This window comes from Lytechinus pictus, chromosome 8 (genome assembly GCF_037042905.1).
Source record: "Lytechinus pictus isolate F3 Inbred chromosome 8, Lp3.0, whole genome shotgun sequence".
Classification (NCBI taxonomy): domain Eukaryota; kingdom Metazoa; phylum Echinodermata; class Echinoidea; order Temnopleuroida; family Toxopneustidae; genus Lytechinus; species Lytechinus pictus.
Genome location: NC_087252.1, coordinates 4,968,683 through 4,993,891, shown reverse-complemented (window position 1 = coordinate 4,993,891; position 25,209 = coordinate 4,968,683). Strand labels below are relative to the sequence as shown.

The 25,209-nt window shown below is 37.0% G+C and overlaps 1 protein-coding gene across 2 annotated transcripts; it reads right to left on the bottom strand.

Annotated features, from left to right (window-relative positions):
- Positions 1–275: 275 nt before the first annotated feature.
- On the bottom strand, positions 276–25,209 carry LOC129266458 (serine/threonine-protein kinase Chk1-like). 2 transcript variants are annotated; one of them, XM_064103429.1, is made up of 13 exons: positions 25,030–25,209; positions 21,268–21,371; positions 19,954–20,053; positions 18,952–19,075; positions 18,072–18,206; positions 16,045–16,233; positions 15,238–15,342; positions 12,469–12,555; positions 6,910–7,006; positions 6,375–6,549; positions 5,549–5,683; positions 3,866–3,967; positions 276–3,417 (listed from the first exon to the last, which is right to left on the bottom strand). In XM_064103429.1, the coding sequence occupies exons 2-13, from the start codon at positions 21,330–21,332 to the stop codon at positions 3,325–3,327; spliced, it is 1,407 nt and encodes a 468-aa protein (XP_063959499.1). In that variant the 5' UTR covers positions 21,333–21,371; positions 25,030–25,209; the 3' UTR covers positions 276–3,324. The 2 variants fall into 2 exon arrangements, with proteins under 2 accessions (XP_063959499.1, XP_063959500.1); XM_064103430.1 differs by having other exon boundaries at positions 25,065–25,142.

The following is a 25,209-nucleotide window of genomic DNA, read 5'->3' as shown; positions in this document are numbered from 1 at the left end:
ACAAGGAGAATTTGAACGACCAACACCTCCGAACAGCTGAATGAGGTGCATTTGCAGTGGCAGATGCAGGAGGGGGCTCAGGGGCCGCAAGCTCCCTCTATATTTTACAATCATCCATTCAACATACAAATAAATACAGAAAAATTGAAGAAAATGTTAATATGCGCCCTCTCTTTTATAAAATCCTGGACCCTCTGCTGCATATGTAGTATTCACGGATAACTAAGAGAAAACGCTTACAAAGGACAAAAGATCCACTGGAGAGATGACAAAGATTTAAGTGACAAAATAAATTTATATTTGCAGCCAAGTCTTATAAGACTAAGTGATTTGTGCAATTATCAACATGTTTACAAAGCAGGGGGTGTTTCACAAAGATTTAAGTATGACTTACAATCGCAATAAAATGCAGAGTTGTGTGCATTACAAAAGGCATGACCACATTGGTCATATCATGTCAAGAGGATGCGCACTACTGTTGCTCATTGTATATCATATACAGGACTACATACATGGTCTTTACAGCAAAACTTCCATTGTTCTCTCCACCATGAAAACCCTTTGAGGTCATATCATATATATGTCGATACTTAAGTGCGACTCTTGGTCACACTTAACTCTTTAAGAAACACCCCCCCAATTATGCTTTTCTTACAACAAATGTCTTCTATTCCCATACAACACCAGAAAATGTGCATTTCATACAGACATCAACATGACAATGTGAAACCACCTAATCGCTGAAACTTGCAGAATTTTGACAATGCTGTTGTTCAGCTTCAAAAGACAGAGTTTTATATAGTTCAATGCCTATATCAAAATGTAGATGTGGGTTTATTCTACTTGCATAAAGAGATCAAAGACATCATGTTGGTAAACCAGTCTACATTAAAGAGCATTCAGGTACCTGGTAACTACTAATGAATTAGTACTACTGTTAAACGAATACAGGAATGAACTACTGTCTCTAACTATAGTATATTATAACGAAGTCTAGATTATAATACTGAATAAGGCATTTTTCAGAATTCTGCTTGGCAAATTCCTTTTTTTCAGAGTGCCAAAATGTTTACTCGGGCCCGTATTCTGAAGTCGGACTTAATTCAAACTCTGGTCTAAAGTTGTGGTTTAACTATGGATAGCCAATTAAGACATAAATCTCAAACAGTATAGGATGAATGTACCAGCTCATTGACTCTCAAATCATTCTTAACTGTCTGGGAAGGATGAATAAGATAATTGTCTTCACCATTAAAGAATTAGGAAAGAGCACAGTTAACTTATGAAACATACCCTGTGAACAAATTTTGATATATTTGGCTTCCCATAATTTTAGCAGAGTTAAACCACAGTGTCAGTTGAACCTGAGATCAGAATATGTGCCTCGATCTGTATCTTCCTGGAAGTGACCAATTCCCCATGAAATCTGACTCTCCAGAGAGGCACTGCAATACATCTATTGGTCATTAAACTTGAATCTACCCTGGGCGATTGGCCAAACCCACTTGAATGCATGGGTATTTTCATATTCATATGTCAGATCCCCCATGAAATCCGACTCTCACGAGAGGCACTACATCTATTGGTCATTAGACTTTGATCTACCCTGGGCGATTGACAACACCCTGTTCCTAGTGGGTATCTTCCTGATAGAGGAAAATTCCCCATCAACACCTGGGTCCAGTGAAACAAAGGTTAGCGATTAATTGTACGCTTGATTTTCATGATTGATTGTACATTGTAGTCTATGCAATCAATCGTAAAAAAATGTTCCACGATTGCTAAGCTTGGTGCAAAGGGAACCCTGATTCTTCAGAGTATCTTGACAATCTATTTGCAGCATCATTACATATGAAAATTTTATTGCAGTTCAGGGTCCAAGTGATTTTGTGCTTTGTTGACAAATACATCATAGAATTTTACAGTTCCAAACAAATATAGACATTAATACAAATTTCTGTTTCTTGTTTGATAAAGCACTTAATGATTTTGGGATGTAAATATCAAATGTGATGATCTTAGTAGCCAACAAGCAGTAAAAGCAATCTCCTTGATTCTTCCATTGCTCACACAAAATAAGCAGCCATTCGCCACATAAGACGGGGCATTACATTGTTATCTCAAATGTAAACATACATATGAACAATTAAGAACATTTATTATGTATATTTGGCACATTAGGACCCTGTACATCAGGGTACTTACAAAACTCTTATCAAAATTTTACAGCTAAAATAACTATACTCACAGGAAATGAGACAATGGACATAAAGTAACTTTAAAGCATATTAACAGCAAACACATGGCCTTGCTGATGTAAAGTTTCAGAAGCCTTCAAAAGGTTTTTTTCCTCATTGTTTTCATGTATTTGTTACTTTCCTTTCAACATAGAAAAGTCAGAGTTTTTACCAACACCAAGACACAATTTACAAACAATTATCCTTTCCGAAAGAAAAACAAACAAACAAATATTTGGCAAAAATAAATGCATTTATGGAACCCCATATGCACCAATCGTCACCCAGAAAAACAAAGAAGTACACAAATATACCAATACAAATTGATTTTTTATCCTCAGAAGTTGGATATATCAATGACCTATCCTCTTGAAAATAACAGCAGCATAAATATAATTCTAAGAAACTGACTTCTTTTATCTCTCATACAAGGTGGGGAAGAAACTGACATTTCATTGGTTATTTCCATTATAACAATGAAATGCAGGATCAATTATTTTCTAGAAAGGGTAGATGAAACGCTGGAACTTTCCTCAGAGGAAATAACTGCAATTTCTGGCAATTCTCTAACATTGAAAGCTGTGTCCTAGTTCCATTACAAATGTTGAAGAAGCTGAAATTACATCAGTTTGCGTTCAGTGATATACTAATGTACAGAATTTCCTGAGAAGTGAGATGAATTGATGGACCTTTTCTCTAATGAAATTGACGGTGGGTTTATTGATCCAGTAGTTCTCTTACATCAGAAACTGGATTCTAGTACCGATACAACGTCAAGTAGGAATACAAACTTACACCTGTTCATCTGTATAATTGGAATAGAGTTCCAGCTATTATGAGTGTAGATGCGATTTGTTCTGAACATGGGCAAAGTTCAAGCTTCACCATGGCATTGTAGGACAAAGTGGCACCAAAGGTCAAAGTTCAAGATGACAAAGGTCACAGTTCAGTTCACCATGGCATCAAAGGTCAACCTTCACCATGGCATCCGACGGCATCAAAGGTAAGAGTTCATAGCTGCATTAAAGGTCAAACTCAACCATGGCAAAGTTCAAGGTTCAGCATTGCCTAAGAGGTCAAAGTTCGATCATAGCGGCATGAGAGGCGGTCCCTTGACAATGATGGAGGGAAGCTTGTCCTTTATCTTCAAGAAGTGTTTCTTGAACTCCAGACCATCACCCTTGAGAGATGGAGAGAAAGAAAGACATTTGAGAAATAAACACAGACAGCATTCAACACTAGAGTGCAACACAAGTTGTTCTGAACCAATCAGCCGCAAGGATTTCAGTAGCTTTTAACGGTTGTCCGTGAAAAATCAATGATTATATGTTTCATGAAATGCTTCCCTGATATTTTTTGACCAAGCGTATGTGAAAACAAAATAGGTTTGATTGATCGATTGCTCAATAAATCAATTTCATTTCTTTTAATGATATAACGCAAACGGGCCCAAATTCAATACATTCACACAAAATTAAAAGCAATTAAAGTAATGCCATAAAATACTGTTAAAATGAGTATATAAATGTGAATTTAGTTGGCAAGAGAAATATGAGAAAAAAAAAAAAAAATGATGAAAGATTGAAAAGGGGTCATCCTAGGGTTAAGGGAAGTTTTGGGAGACTAACCTTTGATAATCTGAAGTCCACCAGGACCTTTTTATCCATCTCGAGTAGGTTAGCCTTGAATGTGAGTTGATTCTTACGCTTGTCAAGGGTAGAAATGGTAACCTGGGAAGAAATAGATAAATGCTAAAAAGTTGGCATTTACAGGGTACATTTAAAGCCAAACACAGGGAAAAAAAATTTCATTGGAGAAATTGAACAACTTGAATGCTTAAAATCTCATCAAAATCGGATGTAGAATAAGAAAGTTGTAACCAGCCTGGACATTTAAAGGGATGGTCTGGGCTGAAAGTATTTATAGCTTAATAAATAGAGTAGAATTCACTGAGCAAAATGCCAAAAATTTGATCAAAATCGGATAACAAAACACAAAATTATTGAATTTTAAAGTTGAGCAATATTTTGTGAAAACAGTCGTCATGAATATTCATTAGGTGGGCTGATGATGTCACATCCCCACTTGTTCTTTTGTATTTTATTATATGAAATTAGGTTTATTCAAATTTTTTCCTCCGAGAACTAGAAAAATTGGATTGACAACGGATTTAGTGCATTAGATATTCATTGCTGCAACTTATTTCATTATAAGGGAGACATATTATTCACACAAGTATGAAATAATGAAAAAATTTTGATTTTATGTAATAACATAAGAAAAATGAAAGTTGGGATGTGACAGCATCAGCCCACCTAATGAATATTCATGACGACTGTTTTCACAAAATATTGCTCAACTTAAAAATTCAATAACTTTGTTATTTGTTATCTGATTTTGATGAAATTTTCGGCGTTTTGCTCAGTGAATTCTACTCTATGTATTTAGATATCCCTTTAAAAGTTTCATGCACATTCTTGGGGTTAATAAAAAAATTTGTTAAGGCCACCGCACACCTTACGACTGTTCACGATCCATTTTGGAACAAATTGCACTTTGCTCATTTTCTGAAAACGTGAATGGAACATATCATTTTATTTGAGGTTAAAATTAATTGAAAGAATACTAATATAACCTTTTTGAAAGATTGCAAACCTTTATTTTGGAGTAAAGGCCAAATTAGTTTCAAATCGTAGCCAATCTTACGACTGCTATGACATCATTATGACTAGATATTAAATTCGCTTTTATTCTAAGAAGGATGATAGCATAGTCACAGAATTTGAATATAGGTATTCGTACGATGATTTCGAACATTACACAGTAAGATATTCCAAGTCTCAATATTAGCATCAAATTCTACATTTTATTCTGAAATTGGGTCGCAGACCAATCGTAAGGTGTGCGGTCGCCTTTACACTTATGACTTAACAACGACTGGTGTCAATAGACTGACAAAGCAAGGAAAAGGGTGTGGGAGAGCTAAATAGACACAGGGTGGGAGAAGGAGAAGACAAGTAGTGAGGGGGTGGGTAGAAAGAGGGAGAGAGACAGAGGGGGAAGGGGAACAGAAAGCAAGATAGAGAAATTGTAAGCAGGTCTTCCACTTACTTCTATTGCAAATTTCAAAAACAAACTTGTGATGAATGAATAAATTGCACCATACACGATCAAACAATACAAGAAATAAAATAGCAATCTATAGCAATTTTTTGCAGAAATTATTATTGATTTGAAATTTAATTGGAATCGAATCCAAAGAGATATGTAATACAGAGATTGATCTTAATAGCCAGAGAGACGCTACATACCTGATTTGGACAGCTTTTCTTCCATGTATACACAGTGAGTTTATCAAGGGTAGCTGTTAGGACCTTCAATGTTTTCTCAAAGCCACAGTTTGTGAAGAACCGCGTCATACGCCTCACAAGCCTCTGCATCGGAGTCTGACAAGAGAGATGTTTGATGAATTAGAACAAATTCTTTTTAGCATACTTCCAGGGGGTGCTGCCTATCGTGTATAACATACACACAGACAAATCTTGGGGATGGTTCAGTACCCCCCCCCCCCAGCACCCCCACCCCTACCTAGGGCCATAAGAAAGAACAGCTAACTACTAAGAAGGATTCAATGAAATACATGTACGTAACAATCATTGTGGCCAGTTTGAAGAATCGTAAAAGAATAATAAATCTATCAAATATATCTAATCCTGAGTGCTCATCTACAACGATCCTGGCGTACACTGAAGTTGGCAAACAAGAAGTATTTCAGGTAGCTTTAATTGTTGCCAATTTGCAGAACAGTAAATCACTGACATATCAAACCTAATCCTGAACGTATCTCATACACCCAAGAAGATCCTGCGAACACTGAAGTTGGCTACCAGTAAGCAGTAGCATTCAATGAAATATTGTTACCAATTTAAAGATCAGTAAAAAAATGATTGATCCCTATAACAAATGTCATCTTAAAGTGTTCATACCTTCGATGATCCTGGCATACACTCAAGTTGGCATTCAAGAAGTATTTCACATTCAATTAAAACTAAGGTAGCAATCATTGTTGCCAATTCAAAGAATAGTAGAAGATTAATAATTAATCCCATAACAAATCTCAATCCAGAGGGGTCGTACCTGTGAAGCTCCTGGCGTACACTGAAGTTGACTACCAAGCAACATGTTGTCCATGTGAACAGGCTGGGAGAAACTGAACGCATTCACTAATTCTTCCACAGAGCTAGGAATACTGCTCTCGCCTGGCGTAGATGGGCCGTTGGTTTGGTACGTCGGCTGGGAAGACGAGACTTTGCTGTAAAGGGATGCAAAAAGAAATGTCACTAGAGGATCACACCCTAGCCTAATGTGTTAATACTACACCATTCAGCTTTAATGTAACATCAAACATGTATAAAATTCCAAATTAATCAAATTACATTTAGCGTATATTTTTCCCCATATTTGTCTGACCCCAAATTTGGTGATTAGGAGCATATTTTGCAGATACGCTGAAGCGAAAGCATGTGGAATTATGCACAAATAGACAACAAATTGGCATGCAAATTGGGTGGTTTAAAAACGTCAATTTCCCTCTCCAATTCCTCCTCCCCATCTTTCGTGCCCCTCCCCCTCCTTTTCACCCTCTCCTTTCTCTGCTCAGAAAAATACTCACTAATTTCCAGCTGCAAGTGGTGATAGATCATTTCCAGTACAGACTCTCTTCATGCTCCCTGTATTCGGCGAGCTTGTGGGTACTCTTCCTATTGTACCTGTAAAAGAAAAATAATACATCAAAACTTTTTTCTATAATGAAAAATAGATATATATGAATACAGCATATTTTTAATGCTGCGTGGAATAGGCATCTAAATACACTACTCAAAAAAAGTTAAGGACCACTTTTTAAAACGTACATAAAGATTTTATACAAGGTGCATACCTGCCAACCTTTGATAATAAAAAATCAGTATCAATACTACGAGGGCACCGAGTGGGTGTCCGGCCCGTTTTAACGGTAGGCCTAGGGGCTCTTTGCATTTTCAGCATGTAAGAGTAGCGCATTTCCCTACACTTTTTTAAGCAAGTGGGTGTCCGGCCCGTTTTAACGGTAGGCCTAGGGGCTCTTTGCATTTTCAGCATGTAAGAGTAGCGCATTTCCCTACACTTTTTAAAGCAAATATACCCACATAATCTACCTTTATGTAATTTAATATCATTTGTCAATTAAAAGAAGGTCTTTAAATATCACTTTTGTGACAAAAAACACCCAGTTTCATGCAGGTGTGATTTGTTTTCATTTAAATCTATGAATTTTTCATGTTCACCAGAGCTCTCAAAAACTTTAATTTTGAATATATTTTTGAGAGCCCTCTATTGGTGGAAAGTGAGATTGATGCAGATCTTCATCTCCACAGATTCTCTTTTTAATTAGAAAAAATTAATTTCAATAATTCAATTGAGTTATGGGCCAAGGCATAGGCCTATTTTTATGATGAATTTAGATCTAAGTTGGGCCTAACTTACTGTATGAAAAACTGACGTGCCAAAAAATCAAACATTTATCCAGCCTATATCAAGAGAAAATAAGCCAAACATTGACAATCATATTCATGTTATTTCACCGCACAGGGGTTACTGACTAAGGACAAAACCTAAATTGGATAAGTGCTTGTTGGTATAAGAGAGCAGATTTTCGATTTTCAGCCATGACAAAAATGCGCCCGACCAGCAATGCGCACTTGCGGTGCGCCGGTGAGCTAAGACGGGGAGGCTGAGGCGCAGCAACTCGGCGGGCGCCGGGAGCTTAGGCAAGCGAAGCAAGTAGATTTGGCGTTCGGCTCCGAAGGCTCAACTTGAGATCGAAATTTGATAATCTCTTTTCTTCCTCAAAAATTTGACAACTATTCAAAAAATAAAGTACAGATCAATGTTAAAATTGCGTTGGGATAGATCTAACTTAGAGTAGCGTCGGTGCGCGGCTGGCCGGGCGGCGCGGGGGTATGGTGTGCAGCCGTTCGGCAGCAGCTGCAGCATGCAGGCAGCGCAGAAGCTCAGAAATATACCACTGAAATCACCAAACACACTAGACATACACTGCACATTCACTAACTCACTCCCTCACTACAAAATCTTCCGGCGACATGGGCAAAACCTCAAATAAAAGGTGAAATTTTCTTACCTAAATCACCATATTTCGCGTCAAAAATATCACCACTGGTAATTTTTAACATCGTAGTTACGAAACAAGGGGTCTAAAAAAGTGTATTTTTCACGGTTTTTCCGATGTTCGTGGATTATGAAAACATGTCCTCACTAAAAACTGGCACTTTCGCGAGCCGATGTCAGCCGCCATTTTTTTCCGGAAGTCAACGCTAAGTGCGGTCGTAGCGTGTACGCTCGTTATTTTCACATGCATTTACAATGGAACTGCGCACTTAGCAGTGTTTGCGCGCCGTTTAACGTCGCTCTCTAGCTCTGTGCAAAACTAGCGCATTTGCGTAGCCGTGCGCTCCAGTTGTTTATGCGTTAGTCGCATCTTGATATGAGCCGTGCATGCGTTAGTCGCATCATACAGCCGTTTCAATAATTTCAACACTATATTGATTAACCCAAAAATCGGAATTTTGGTTTTAAAATTCGGAATTCGGAATGGAGGTATAAAAATCGGTATAATTCCGCCAAAATCGGAATGGTTGGCAGGTATGAAGGTGTTTTATTTCTGGAAATACCTCAGTACAACTGTCCTAAATGTCCTTAAACACGCTGTAATCAATTTCACGCATGGGTGGTTTCAGTTGTTGCACAATGTCTCTCGCATCACTGCACATCCTGAAAAGTGGGCCCCGAGGGGTATCAGCTACCGACATGAAGTGGTAAAAACGAATGTCTGAGTGTCTTTCAGGCAGTTCAGTAACGAGTGTGACCACCTCCTGCAGCAATAACGGCTTCACAGCGCTGTCTCATGGAGCTGATGAGGCGATTGATGTCTCTGACGTCCAGTGCATCCCATGCAGCCTCCAGAGCCACACCCAGCTGCTGCAGTCCAAGTGGATGGGCTTCGAGCTGCTCGAGACTCCTCCCCATCATGTCCCAGACGTGCTCTATCGGGTTTAAGTCCGGGGACCTCGCTGGCCACTCCATACGCTCAATCCCCTGGCCCTCAAGGAACTCGGTCACCACCCTAGCACGGTGGGCACGGGCATTGTCATCCATGAAAATGATGTTTTGTCCCACATTTTCTGCAAATGGCACCACTATAGGTTCAAGGACCTCATCCCTGTACCTCACTCCTGTCATTGCTCCCCCTGGGACCACGTAGAGACGAGTACGGTTGGCGTAGGTGATGCCTCCCCACACCATGACGCTGCCTCCCCCATAACGGTCATGTTCTGCAATACAGGGGTCTGCAAATCTCTCTCCTGGTCGCCTCCAGACTCTCGAACGTCCATCATTGTGGTCAAGGGAAAATCTGCTCTCATCTGTGAACAGAACTCTACGCCATTGCTGTCTGGTCCATCTGACATGCTCCCGGGCCCAGTTGAGACGAATTCTTCTGTGAGCAGGGGTGAGTGGGACACACTGAGCTGGCCGTCTGGCATGCATATTGGCTCTGTGAAGTCGGTTACGGATTGTTTGAGTGGAAACAATCACTCCAGTTGCTGCAGCTACACCACCTAAGTGAAACAGATGTAGCCAGAGCCCTAGGGATGCTGGAAGCTGGCCTCAGTCAGCGAAGAGTAGCCAGAATGATGGGCGTGTCACACAGTGTCATTAGCAGAGCAAATCAAAGACACCGAGAGACAGGGCTATACTCCGAGAGACCCCGCAGTGGCCGACCAGTTTCGACAACCCCTAGAGATGATCGCTACTTGACGAATCTCAGCCTCCGCAACCGCTTTCACAGTGCACGCCGCCTCAACAATGACTTCGCTGCAGCAACTGGAGTGATTGTTTCCACTCAAACAATCCGTAACCGACTTCACAGAGCCAATATGCATGCCAGACGGCCAGCTCAGTGTGTCCCACTCACCCCTGCTCACAGAAGAATTCGTCTCAACTGGGCCCGGGAGCATGTCAGATGGACCAGACAGCAATGGCGTAGAGTTCTGTTCACAGATGAGAGCAGATTTTCCCTTGACCACAATGATGGACGTTCGAGAGTCTGGAGGCGACCAGGAGAGAGATTTGCAGACCCCTGTATTGCAGAACATGACCGTTATGGGGGAGGCAGCGTCATGGTGTGGGGAGGCATCACCTACGCCAACCGTACTCGTCTCTACGTGGTCCCAGGGGGAGCAATGACAGGAGTGAGGTACAGGGATGAGGTCCTTGAACCTATAGTGGTGCCATTTGCAGAAAATGTGGGACAAAACATCATTTTCATGGATGACAATGCCCGTGCCCACCGAGCTAGGGTGGTGACCGAGTTCCTTGAGGGCCAGGGGATTGAGCGTATGGAGTGGCCAGCGAGGTCCCCGGACTTAAACCCGATAGAGCACGTCTGGGACATGATGGGGAGGAGTCTCGAGCAGCTCGAAGCCCATCCACTTGGACTGCAGCAGCTGGGTGTGGCTCTGGAGGCTGCATGGGATGCACTGGACGTCAGAGACATCAATCGCCTCATCAGCTCCATGAGACAGCGCTGTGAAGCCGTTATTGCTGCAGGAGGTGGTCACACTCGTTACTGAACTGCCTGAAAGACACTCAGACATTCGTTTTTACCACTTCATGTCGGTAGCTGATACCCCTCGGGGCCCACTTTTCAGGATGTGCAGTGATGCGAGAGACATTGTGCAACAACTGAAACCACCCATGCGTGAAATTGATTACAGCGTGTTTAAGGACATTTAGGACAGTTGTACTGAGGTATTTCCAGAAATAAAACACCTTGTATAAAATCTTTATGTACGTTTTAAAAAGTGGTCCTTAACTTTTTTTGAGTAGTGTATAATACAAATCTTTCCCAATAAATGATTCTTTTTTTTTTGCCACTGTACTGCACTGCAATTTATTTGGTAGCCAGTGATATTCGAGTGAAAATTCCTTTTTCAACGAGAGTTAAAATTTTGTGACTTAATGCACCGTTTGGACTATTCTATTCTTTTCTATTTTCATCAAGTTTTAATCAACTTTTATCATGATTTGAATCACTGTTTTACTAACACTGTTTGCAATACTGACACCTGTTTTGAGCCTGCGACGTAGATTGCTGCGTACGGATAGCCTCCTGTGATAAACCTCTGTACCACCACAGCAAAACTAAACCAGTATGTGTATATTTTTAGGTATTTTCCTTGACTACTTGTAAAATCAAACTGAGCCTGAGGAACTGGAAAGTTGAATTGACTTACTCATTAAATGATGCATGAATTTTGTTTTCATACTTCATTCATGTAATTTATATATTATTATAAATTATATGAATGAAGTATGAAAAAAAAAATCATTTTGGGGGCAACATAAAAAAATAATTCAGAAGTTATGTCATAACCATTCAGTGATTGAATGTGGGGGTTGTTAGAGAAGATATAAATGTATGTGCACCTGTCATATTTGTTGATATATTTGGTTTATTTTTATTTTTCTTGCTTTTTTTGCTAAAAATAATACCAACATTCTTATTTAGCACATATCACTGCCTAATGCGTCCCTATGCGCTCTTTGAAGACAGAAAAGGCAAAGAAAAGAGAGAAGGTTGCTGGCAATCGTGGCACTAAACTCATTAAAAATTCTTTTAAAATAAGTATGTTTTCAAGGTGGATTTAAACTTAGGTGTAAAATAATTATTTACATATGATAGGGTGGCATTCCAAAGTGAAGGGGCAGCATGGGTAAAGGATCGTTCTCCTTAAACCTTGGTCTGAACACTACGACAATGTAAAAGATCCTTCTGAGCTGATCTAAGATTTGTATATTATGTATGATGATTTTTTTTGTTTTGTGAAGCTACCGAAATAAAAATTATTGAAAGACAACAAAAAATGTATTTAGTAGCTCATAGTTTTGCATTTGTTGGTTGGTTGAGTTTAGTGTGGAGGTGGCGATATCCATCGATATCCAATGATTTCCGCCAGGCTAAGCGAGAGGGATTCCACCCTCCCCTGTACAGCTCTCGTCATTCGATTTTGCTATTAATTGCACTGTGTGTGAGATATAGATTCACCGAGGAAAGGCGTTGTGGAGTATTAAAATCTTTTGAGTATTTTGTTTAATAAACTAACAGGACACTCACCTTTTGATCTATACCAGCGATCTTTCTTGATATTCTGTATGGTTATCCTCTTGGCCGGGGTCTCTGTCAGAATCCTCCTCAGAAGGGCTACAATTGGACATGATCAGTAAAGAATCAGTTGATTAAATTGGCAAATCAGATTGCCGTACACTCATGATCAACTTCACTCACTAGACCTGAAATGAATCTAGTGCAGACCTGCCAACCTCTGGGAATGAAAAATTGTATTCTTTGATTAAACTAGCACATCAATGATGTGGAGCTCATCCGGCATCTCGTAACGAAATTTAACACAATTTTAATTTCAGCCCAGTTGACACTGTAGTGAACTATATTGGTGAAATAGATTGAGGATATAGAATTGAAATTGATGAAGAAATGACATAGAAGCATTTTTTTGTGATCTATGAATAAATTTCATATTAATTAATCATAAATAATTTTCTAGTCAAAATTTCTAAAATCTGTGTAGAACCTTGGTGAACATCATGTAGCTCTCAGATGGAACAAAAATAATCAAAATCAATCAACAAATAAATTTTGTGAGTTTTGAAAATATATTAATAAATTAGCATATATAATGAGTTTCAAAATTCTGTGTTGAAATTTTGTATCACCACCTAAAGCTATCATATAAAGCAAGCAAAATTGAAATTGATCAACAAATGAAGGAGAAATTTTTTTTTTGTGATTTATGAATAAATTTTGCATAAATTAGCATAATTTTCTAGACAAAATTTTGTGTAAAAGTTTGGTGAACCTCATGCAGCTCTACCAGATGGAAGAATAAAAAAATCAAAATTGGTCAACAAATAAAGAAGAGGCATTTTATGTGATTTATGAATAAATTTCACATAAATTAGCATAAATAATTTTTGTAATGAAAATTTCAAACTTCTGTGTAGAAGTTTGGTGAACCTCATGAAGTTCTACCAGATGAAAGAAAAATAATCAAAATCAGTCAACAAAGAAGCATTTTATGTGAATTTGTAAAAATTTGCATAAATTAGCATATTTAATGAGTTTCAAAATTCTGTGTAGAAGTTTTGAATCCCCCACCTAATGCTATCATATAAAGCAAACAGAATTGAAATAGGACTTGAAATGACGAAGAAGCATTTTGAAATTCAGTCAACAAAGAAGAGGCATTTTCTGTGATTTATGAATTTCGCATAAATTAGCATAAATAATTTTCTACTCCAAATTTCAAAATTCTGTGTAGAAGTTTGGTGAACCTAATGAAGCTCTACCAGATGGAAGAAAAAAAATCAAAATCGGTCAACAAATAAAGAAGAAGCATTTTATATGAATTTTTAAAAATATGCATAAATTAACATAAAAAGTGTTCTAGTCAAAATTTCAAAATTCTGTGTAGAAGTTCGGTGAACCTCATGAAGCTCTACCAGATGGAAGCAAAAAATTCAAAATGGGTCAACAAATAAAGAAGAAGAAGCATTTTTTGTGAATTTTGAAAAATGCGCATAAATTAGCATATTTAATGAGCTTCAAAATTCTGTGTAGAAGTTTTGAATCCCCCACCTAGTGCTATCATATAAAGCAAACAGAATTGTATTTTTCCCAAAAAAACTGTATTTCATAATACAATGAGTGGCATGCGCGCTCAAGCTGCATGCAAGCTAAAATATACACTGCTCTTGCAGTTGAAAAAAAAAAAATGAAACATGTGTATATCTCAACCTGGTTTTAACAAAATGATTGAAAAAAAAAACAAGTTACCTGAAATTACATTGATCCAATAGGAATATTTGTGTAAGTTTTATGAAATAGAAACATATAGAGATGATTTTCTCAATAAATTACGATTTTGAAAAAAAAAAGATAATAAATTCATTGCAAAAACGTACTGGTTGGCAGCTCTGCTAGTGCTGTACATGTAGAGCTGTTGGTCTTCAGAGGTTGAGTTTTATCATAATAATAATAACAATCCACCTCGGAATAGTTTTTTTTTCAACGTGATATCAATGACAGCTTTAACTGATTAATTTCCTGCATTTATGTTTTTGGTATACGTGTTACTTGTTTTGTTTTGAAATCCATCTATTGACCTGCCATTTGTTTTGAATGGAAACGGTGGACCTGGTCTCTTTATGTATATATTACCGGTATATCATTGTCTTTGAACTTGAATAAAGTCATGATGAAACAACTTACTCGATAGATGACGCAATACAAATGCCTATTATTATAATAATAAAGATACGGATCTACAGACCTGCCACACTTAACTTTTCCTATAAAAAAATGTATTTAGTGTCATTTTCCACTTCAAAATTCTACTAAAGAGGATAAAATCCTACCAAATGGCTGCTCTGTATCAAGATGTTGCAAATAATTTAGCAGTATTGCGATAACTTATTACATTAGATATTCAAGTTACATATAGGCCCGCACTCTGAAGTAGGGATTAACTTAGACCATGGTCTAACCTTGTACTAAAATTACGGGAAGCCAAAAATTTCAAAATATTATTTACTTTGTTTTTTTGTTTTTGTTTACTGTGCTATTTCCTAACCCTTTAATGATGACAAATCTTACTTATCTTCCCAGACAGTTAAGAATGATTTGAGAGTCAAATAAGCTAGTAAATTGAACCTATACTGTTTGAGATTTATGTCACAATTGGCAATCCATAGTTAAACCACAACTTTAGACCCGAGTTTAAATTAAACCCAACTTCAGAATACAGACCATAAAGTATGACCTATTCCTTTTAAAAGACTCTCTACCCCATTTTAGATCATATCTTACCAAGTGGTGTGGTGTCAATCTTCTTCCATGGAGATAGATGCATCTTCTTATCCAGCCAATCACAAAACTCGTTACAGCTATACGTAGGCTCATCCCAAGGTAATTCTGATAAAAACAATAAAATAAGATAGTAATTTCATGAAAACATGACTTGTTGAAATGTCTAACCCCCATATATTCATTTTTAAGATACGTTTTCAGTTGACGTCACACTTGGTCCACATACATGAAAGTCTAAATGCGTGACCAAATTCATAGTAAAAAAAGTGAGTAAAGTTTTTCATTTCTAACTAAAACAAAACAATTTCAAGAAAATATGGAAAATAGATGGGCATTTCATGGATGTAAAGATGGGAAATATGAGATTTCAGCAATTTAATCCAACTGCTCCTTTCTAAATAGTGTTTCAACATTTTTCAAAATAATGACTCAGACCAAGTAAGCATGGTGATTGGTGTCCACCTTGTAATGGAGGTGGCCCTAGAGTTGACTAAACCATTGTTGTGAGCATACCAACTAGTACGCTTAAATCCATACCCAAATTTAATCCACTGTTTGAAATAGACATCAGAGATGAAATACTCCGAAAATTTATTTGCCAAATTGATCATGGACCTGGCAGCCGCCGTGCAGTGCCAGATCGACGAGGCTCTATTCTTTTAATTGTTGAACGCCAAACAGGGTAGCACCAATTTCTTTTGGTGTGACGCAGCCGGGGTTTGAACTCTCGACCTCCTAGTTGTGAGACGGACACTCTACCAACACACCGGTGATTAATTAAATAGAGATCAAGAATCATGTTCTTACCCCCGGCCAGCATGGCTACTAGTATGATCCCACATGACCATATATCAGCCGGCTCGGCATGGTACTCCTTCCTCTTAAGGACCTCAGGGGCAACGTAAGGTGGTGTCCCGCAACACTTGCCCAAGAGACGCTCCTTGCCCTGGTGCCTGAACACGGTCGCTAACCCAAAGTCAGATATCTTCAGGTTATCTGAAATAAGAAAAATAATATTTTGTTTTTATATAGCACTTGACACATCAGGGGCCCGTCTTACAAAGAGTTGCGATTGATCCGATCAATCGCAACTATGGATGGTCAGCAACGTCAACATCTATTATGCATGTTTTTTCAAAATATTTTCCAGCTATGATGTATTCATTGTTTTCTTGAAAAATCACTGTGAATCTCTTTGTTTACAAAGGACAATGTGCAAATTTCCTGTAGAAAAAATTATGACACTGATGGACTTCCATAGAGGTACGATTTATTGGATCCGATCGTAACTCTTTGTAAGACGGGGACCAGAACCGCAAGGAATGGAACGTTTCCAAAGACATAACACTCTCACTCCTTTTCATCATGTCGGAATACTGTCGTTAGCCCAATGTCAGATATCTTTAGGTTGAACATCTGAAATAATAAAATATAATAATATTCTTTTTTTTTTTGCATTTATCACATTCAAATACGGCCTTAAACACCTTGGAACAGAACACATCTTAGAAATACTGGTGGTAAATGCCAGTAAATACTGCCTCGATATACTTTGAGGAAAATGGGAAATAGTTGGAAATACTATGGCTCGTATTCTGAAGTCAGGTTTAACTTAGACCATGGTCTAACTCTGTGCTAAAATTATGGGAAGCCAAAAGTGTCAAAATTTTCATCAAATTGTATGTTTCTTATATTTACTGTGCTCTTTCCTGATTCATCGATGGTGAAGACAATCATCTATTTATACTTCCTAGACAATTATGAATGATTTGAGAGCCAAATGAGCTAAAATATGATATCTCTACTGATAGTGATTTATGTAACAATTGGCTTTCTATACTTAAACCACAACTTTAAACCTGAGTTAAAGTTAAACCCGACTTCAGAATACAGGTCTTTGAGATACAATTCTTTGATATTTCAGGTATTGCCCAAGTGTTTTTCAATCATATTCTACCATTTCCCTGTACCCGCTCTGAACATCTGAAGCAGTTCAAAGCATTGTACAAGTTTTCAAAGCATTTCCCAATCTAAGGAAAAAACACACTCTACATTGTTACTCGGTTACAACAGGAGTGATGTTTTTGAGCTTGAATTAAAAGTGTAATATGGCCTTTCAAAAAGACTGTACAAGCCCAAAGTCAGATAAAAAAAAGTTGTTTGACATAATAAGAGGTGTGTGCAAAGGAAAACTCTCCTGAATTAGTTACAAGATGAAGAATAAAAAATAATGCTTTTGTGCTTGATTTAAAGCCAGACAAACTGAACTGTTTGTGATCCAAATATGGAAAAATATGTAATAACATTTCATATAAACATCCTAACTTTTAGACGCTTAAAAATTCAAATTTAGATAATGGTATGAATAGTAATATCAAATCAAAATACCAATTTGTGAATCTCCCTGTAAGAATAAAAGCGAATTCAGTCCTGGTTTTCATGTCATCCTCTTCAATTTGAAGGTGACTTGGGTTTTTCTCGGACCACAAAGCTTGCATTAAATAGGGATGCCAGTTAGAATTGATCAGAGGGCCTGAAAATCACCTACAATACAATATTTTGTACACAAAAATGCTAAAACTATGGCCTGAAAATAAATTGCCAGAGCCTAAATTCAGGCTTTTGCCTGAAAACTGGCATCCCTGATTAAAGCAAAATATTAATTCAATTTAATTTATTTACTTCCTTTAACTTTCAAATTTAATGCAAAATACTATTTGATAAAAAAAATCAGGACATAGTAAGGATAGCGTGTGGCAAGCTTAAGAGTGCAAGGTCTTGCAGAAGACTTTCAGAACAAAACAAAACTCTGTGGAGAAAGTGAAATTTCTTACCGTGTTCATCTAAAAGTAAGTTCTCTGGTTTGAGGTCGCGATGTGTGACCCCTTTCTTATGCAGGTACTCCACACCCGATATGAGTTGTGAAAAGAAACGGTGGGCTTCAGTAACTTGCATTCCAACATCAGGCTCTGACAAAAGATACAGCAGGGAACAAATCAAAATTTAATCTACAAGGGCTATTTTCAAATTTATTCAGTCTGTTAATTCCAGAGACATTTAGTTATTGAATTGAATTGACAATTAAAGCCGGCTTTTTTTGCAACTTGTGTGGTTTTTTTTCACTGGAATGTAAGAAAGATGGAAGACTAGAGATACCTTGACAAGCAAACTGACTACCGAGGAATATGAAGGAAGAGACAAAAATTCAATGAAGATATTAAAAGTCCCCAGTTTGCTACAAAACGGAGAACATAAATTTTTTATGTACTTTGAGGAATGATTTCACAGAATTTTTATGGAAAACAAAATTGGAGAGGGCTGAAAAGAATTTTTTTTAAATAAAAAAGAATTGTGCCAATGAATAATAAAACACAATAAACAAAGCATAATCCATCAAAAACAATATTTCAGTAGAAAGGTGACTTTTTAATGATTGGGAGTTTTTTAATATGGAATTTACATTATAGAAAACAGAAAAATTGGGAAAGAAATATACAAATATATACACAGAATTTAATTTTTAATCTTATTTTTTTTTACATGATTTCACATCGCCTTAGAAACAAACATCAGTATTCATACAATATTCTATGTGATTTTCAATTGCTAGGGCAGCCTACTTCTATCAAAGCAGGAAGCGTACATTATAATAGTTTACTTCTAAAATAAACAAAAACCTTGACAAACCAACAACATTTTAAAATAGCTTCTTACCTATCCTATCGAAGAGCTCTCCCCCGCTGGCGTACTCCACAAACAAATATTGAATACTGCCCTCTTTGCGGTGACCATAGAAACGGATGATATGAGGATCGGCCAGCATCCGATGAATGCATACCTGAGAAAAGAAAATAATGATTAAAATAAAAATGTGACCCAAATGGCAGATCATTGATGATGATGATGATGGTGACGATGAGCAACGATGACGGCGATGATAGTGATGATGATGGTGATGATGAGGATGATGAGTGATGGTGATGATGATAGCGATGATGATGAGCGACGGTGGTGATGGCGATAGTGATGATGATGATGAGCGACGGTGATGATATTGAAGATGAAAGTGATGATGATGATGATGATATTAATGATGATCATAGTGACAATAACAAAATAGATGACAACATGACAACTGTAATGTTGATGATAGTGATAAAGATGTGATTGTGATGATCATTGAAAAAGTATTTATGATGATGACAATGCTGAAATTGATGATATTAATTTGGCAATAATAAAGATTATGATGATGGTGATGATGAAGATAGTCATCTGAGTTGTTAATCTTCAGCATGATGACTTTTCACCATTGATTTACTTTGTTTAAACTGACTAGATTATCCTTGATTGCTTTAAATGAAATAATTGCTTGCTACTCTATCTACTCTTGGGCCCGTATTCTGAACTCTGGTTTAAATTAAACCCTGGTTTAAAGTTGTGGTTTAACTATGGAGAGCCAACTGGGGCACAAATCCCTTACAGTACACATCCAATTTATTTGCTCATATGACATCCGAATTGTCAGGGAATGACAACTGAAGTATTTTTCATCATTACGAAAGCAAAAGGAAATAAAATAGTTAACATAGGAATTATACAATTTAAACAGAATGTTAGAATTGTTGGCTCCCCATAACTTTAGCAGACTTAGACCATGGTCTAAGTTAAACCTGACTTCAGAATACGGGCCATAGAGTCCTAACTGTAACTCACCTCTTTTCTAACACAATCAGCCGCTCCTTGTTGTTTATCAAGATTTAGTATCTTCACAGCTACTGCTTCATTTGTTGATCGGTTGACAGCTAACTTGACCCTTTACAAAAAATAAAAACAAAATGTAAGGTGACCGTGCATAATTCACATTTCTTTTGAGTTTTCCTTTCTATTTTTTTCTATGCAATGTATATGTGTAACACTATTTCAATATTAGCCAGCATCAACATCGATTTATCTATACCGGTTATCAAAATAATAGCATTTTAATCATAATCAGCATTAACTGTATGTTACTTATCAAAAGTTTTTTTTAAAGTCCTACAAATTTTGCGGTAAACAGAAATGCTTTTGGATTTGAACATGAAATTCATTTTCATGTTCATGCGTGAATGATAAATAATCTTAGTAATTTTATATGAAAGAGGAGATTCTAAGCTTTAAAATGGTAGGTCATTTGTCTATTTTATTTGTGATTAAGTTTAATATGATAAATCATCGATAAATCTTGGCTTCGTTTTTTGTGAGACGCACTGTATACTGTAACTGACAATAGCTCAGATGGGGATTTATAAAAGACGTAAGAATATAGATCTAGACACAAAATGACGTATTCACAGAAGGTACAGTAAACAGATTTTTCTCATGGTTTATCAGATCAATGAATGCAAATGGAAATATATTTGAAATATATAAAGTATAATGCAGGGAACAATTTTACAAGTTTCTTAAATTTGTTTAGCATTCATGGTTGTTAGCTTTTGACTATGTTCTGAACATTCCTACATAAACAATTGCTAAAGCAAGGAAATTTTGTGTAGCAGTGTAGTGGATGGTAGTAATGTGAGAGACTCACAACCCTCAAAAAGACCCAAGTAAGGACTTGTCTCCCCTTTTATCTTCAAGCCAACAGTTCCAAACTACTGAATGGCGATGGGTTGTTATTATTATCGGGCTAGAGGAGTTAGGGATTGCTAAACAAGATAGATGAAAGGAAGTGAGAGTGAGTGAGAGAGAGAGAGGGGGAGAGAGAAAACTGAGCTTGAGCCTCATATGTAGATACAAAAGATAATAATTACTGGTACTTGAAGATTAGTGGTTAACCCTGGGGATGGTCAGTAGCACAATTTATAGCGATTCTTAGATCAGAAAACATCACCTAAGAAGATCAATAATAATGGCAAACATAGCCTACAAATATTCATTAAATGAGTGTATTTTTAGTCTTTTAATTTTTACCCCCCCCCCAAAAAAAAAAAATAATAATAATAATTGAAGGCTTATCTCTTTAAAGAAATCTAAACAGGTACTCACTCTCCATATGCTCCTTCGCCCAGTGTCTGTACAAAGTCCCAACCATCTACAAATGGAGTCACCATGGTTACTGCATATTTTCACCACTCACTTTTAGAAAGATTCTGCAGTGTTAATAAAAAGAAATAAAAAAAATTAAGTCAGATATATAGAGTCCAGGGGGCCATTTTATAAAGCTTGTTATAGTATAATAACGAATTTCCAATAACAGCTTTAAGCTTCTGGAATCATTTGATTTGCTCATAGTGTTATAGAAAGTATGTGTTTAGCATTATCATTTCCATTTCAATTTATTTATAACAAGTCTTTATGAAACAGGACCCAATACCAAAACAAAAAAGCACAATTTTACCCTCAGAGTCAGACCCTCAAGAAAATACTTGCAATCAATTGCAAATTTATATTTCAATTTTACAATTGTTGGACCAATTTTAGCTGAGCCTGTGTAGCAAATTAAAATTTGTACTCCTTTTTTAAAGAGGGAGGCAGCGTAGCTCAGTCGGTTAGAGTGCTTGTTCCGGATAAGATCGTACATCTAAACGTGCGTGGGTTCGAGTACCGCAGCATGCCGGAAGACGTCTAACAAAAAAAAAGAACTGATGCTAGCGTTGTGTGTTAGCGTGCCTCAACGCTGTGTTCAGTGCGGGTGTGAATGCAGTTGGAAAACACTCCGTCCGTCGGAAAGGACGAATGTTGGTCCCGTCTATAGGAGAGTCACAACCTATGCACGTTAAAACCAATACACTATTCGTCAAAGAGTAGGGTGTTAACCCGATGTATTGCACCTGCCGGTCCCCGGTACTACAATACTGCAAGAATCTTCAGGATTGAAGGAGGCAGTCAGTATAGCTTGAAGAACTGAAGAACTTGACGAAGATCAGACAAGATGTTTTCAGCCAGCGTATCATAAACGACTGGAATTCGCTGCCCGAAGAGGTAGTCACTGCTCAGACGGTGAACAGTTTAAAAATAAGGCTAGACAAGGTGTGGGCAGACCAGCGGTACTGCTCACCCTATGATGCATAAACCACACTAATATTGAGGACGGAGCAGATTTCCAAGCTAGACTGCTATGAAGATACCTAAGTAACGAGACAGATGAAGGACTTGAACTGGAAGCACGACTGCTGGGATCATCAGCATTCTTCCAGAATCTCGGGTAAAGGTAAAGGTATAACTATCCATTACACAATGACATGACTGTTTCAAACTATGGTGCCATGCATTCTTCCTCCATTGAGTTCTGTTCAGTCCTCTTTGTAGAGTATCGGTCTAGTCGTACCTGTGAGTCATACTAGATTTGATTTAGGTCATGGTGCTCACAATCACACTAACACATACAATTTGGTGCACACATTTTGAGGAATTAAACTTAAACTTAAAAGGGAAGTTCCCCCTGATAAATATTTTATTGTTAATATACTTTGATGAAAATCAATCAATAACTTGTTATTAGAATTTTCATTTTTTGATTTGTGATGTCATGCGAGCATGCAGCTTCCCCATATACAGTGTATTTAAAAAAACTCATTGAAATGTCATTTTCTTAAAAAAATTGAGAATTCTTTTTTTTGTACCTTGAGCAGGGTGACCAGATTTCACAAAATGAAATATGGGACAATCGACAAAAAACATCAAAAACGAAGGCTACACAGTGTTAGACTTGTGAAAAAATATAAAGAATTGGAAAGGAGGGTGAACGAAAGAATGAAGGATTAAAAAATGTGTTTCCTTCATTCTTTGAAAGAAAGAAACAAAGAAAGAAGAAAAACAGGAAGGGAGGATTGGAAGGAAGGGAAAGAAAGAATAAGGGAAAAGAATTAGAAGGAAAAAAATGAAATAAAGAATGAAAGAAAGGAGGAAAGAGAGGGAGGATTGGAAGGAAGGGAAAAGAATTAGAAGGAAAAAATGAAATAAAGAATGAAAGAAAGGAGGAAAGAGAGGGAGGAAAGAATGAAGGGAGGAGAGAATGAAAAAAAAGAAAAAAAAGAAAAAATGGAAGGAGAGAAAGAAGGAAAAGAAAAATGAAAGGGAGAAGGAAGCAAAGAAAAGTTTAAGGAAAGAAAGAATGAAGGAAAAAAAGGAAATTTAAGAAAGAAGGAAAGTAAGAGAAAGAAAAATGAACAGAGAGAAAGGTTCAGGAAAAAAAAAGGAAATAAAGATAGATAGCCAAAAAAGGGCAAGCAGGAAGGATGGAGAAAGAAGGATAGAAAAGAAAGAAAGAGGAAAAAGTTCAAACTTCAAGCAAACAAAAAAAATCATCTAACAAATCATGGTGTTTTTAAATGCTTTTATAATAAAAAAAAAATCAAAATGTACTTTTAGAAATGAATAAAATTTCAAAGTGAAACATTTTCAAACTTAAAAATTAGATGAAACATCGCTGCAGCATCATACACAACAAGATCCCCAAGACTCAAAACAAAAGCTGAAACAATGAGATCTAGTTATGAAAACTCAATAACTTGTTCCTCCAATTACATCTCCAAATCTGTAATCTGAGAATCCATAATGTAATATAATTATACAAATTTCCGGCTGATTTTGTGATTATTTTGGTGGAAAAACTGTTCATCATGTGAGATTGCTTGCACCATTGAGAATCTGCTCTGATCCTACATGCCTAGCTAGTATAGCCTGCCACACACAGGCAGGAGGCCAGTTCGTTTGCAATGTATTGGGTTAGCAATAAAAAAAACCACAGAACCTGCAAAAGTTTAGTTATCGATTTTATTGTTGTCTCTGCTTCGTCATATCTGTTGGTTATTTGATGAAAATTTGTCACTTTTAAAATGTATTAACTACATTTTGTTCAATATCATGAAATACGGGACAAATAGGCGTCCCGGGAAGGGTTTGTCGGGACGCCGGAACAAAGGAGTAAAATATGGGACGATCCCAGGAAATACGGGACGTCTGGTCACCCTGACCTTGAGTAGACTATATTGATCAACACTAGACTCTATCACTCTACAGTACAAAAAACAAATTATTTCACAACCGTGCCTGAAAGAATTTTCCAGTGTGACTGTTGCAAGAAACTTGCGATCAATTGCACATCAATTTTTGGTCGCTAATTCATTCATAACAATTGTTTTGCAACTTACGTAAATTGCAAATTTGTGATTGCAGATCCGATTCTTGCAAAACGGAATGTCATCCGTTTGCAAACATACAGCTAAAAATGATTTTAATTCAGAGTTGCCAAGACAAGACCAACTTTGTGTGAGAAATTCCATGACTCGGCATAATAATTTGTAAAAAAATGCAACTAAACAAAATAGACTATGTGAGTATGTGCAATTTATTGCAAACATTTTATTGCAATACCCAATTATTTAGTTACACAACTCAGTCAGACTCAGAGTCAGACATTGTGATTGTGTAAACCCATCATCTACCATAACATTAACAACTTATCAACTTAACATTACGGACATGATGCATCATGAAAAAAAAAATGGTCGGAAGTTAAGTCAACTCACTCAGCAGACCAGTGGCAAGTCAAGTAGACTAACGTTCATTACGTTAGTGACAATTAATTTTCTAAACTAAAGTTTTAGAAATTTAAAAAGTTAAAGTTTTAGAATATTTAATTTAACAACGTTAGATCTCAGAATTTCTTAGAACTCTACTCTGACATCACAAATTGTCATTTTTTAATGATTCATAAGACCGTAATCAAATTTCATAGAAACGGTCATGGAAATGATGTGTATGTAAGTGTAACAATATTGAATATTTAAAAAAAAATTGACGTACCCGCAGCGGAGACTCAGTCAGAGCTTGATAACTACCTGGGCGGCTGCCAACGGCGCAAATGCTTTCCAGTTCCCGCTCACTTCAGTCCAGCTCGCACAGCTGCAGTCGTACTCGTACCGTACCACTCACCACTTGCGATCTCATTAAAACTGGCGCGCCAAATTTGCACATGTCATGTGT

What these genes read in the sequence shown, in the direction of transcription:
- LOC129266458 (XM_064103429.1), bottom strand. Translation starts at nt 21,332, where the DNA reads ATGGTGACTCCATTTGTAGATGGTTGGGACTTTGTACAGACACTGGGC. An exon ending in CTTACTTTTAGATGAACACG is followed by an intron (nt 16,234 to 18,071) that starts GTAAGAAATTTC and finishes TTCTTATTTCAG; the next exon opens with ATAACCTGAAGATATCTGAC. An exon ending in GTACGCCAGGAGCTTCACAG is followed by an intron (nt 5,684 to 6,374) that starts GTACGACCCCTC and finishes CTCTCTTGTCAG; the next exon opens with ACTCCGATGCAGAGGCTTGT.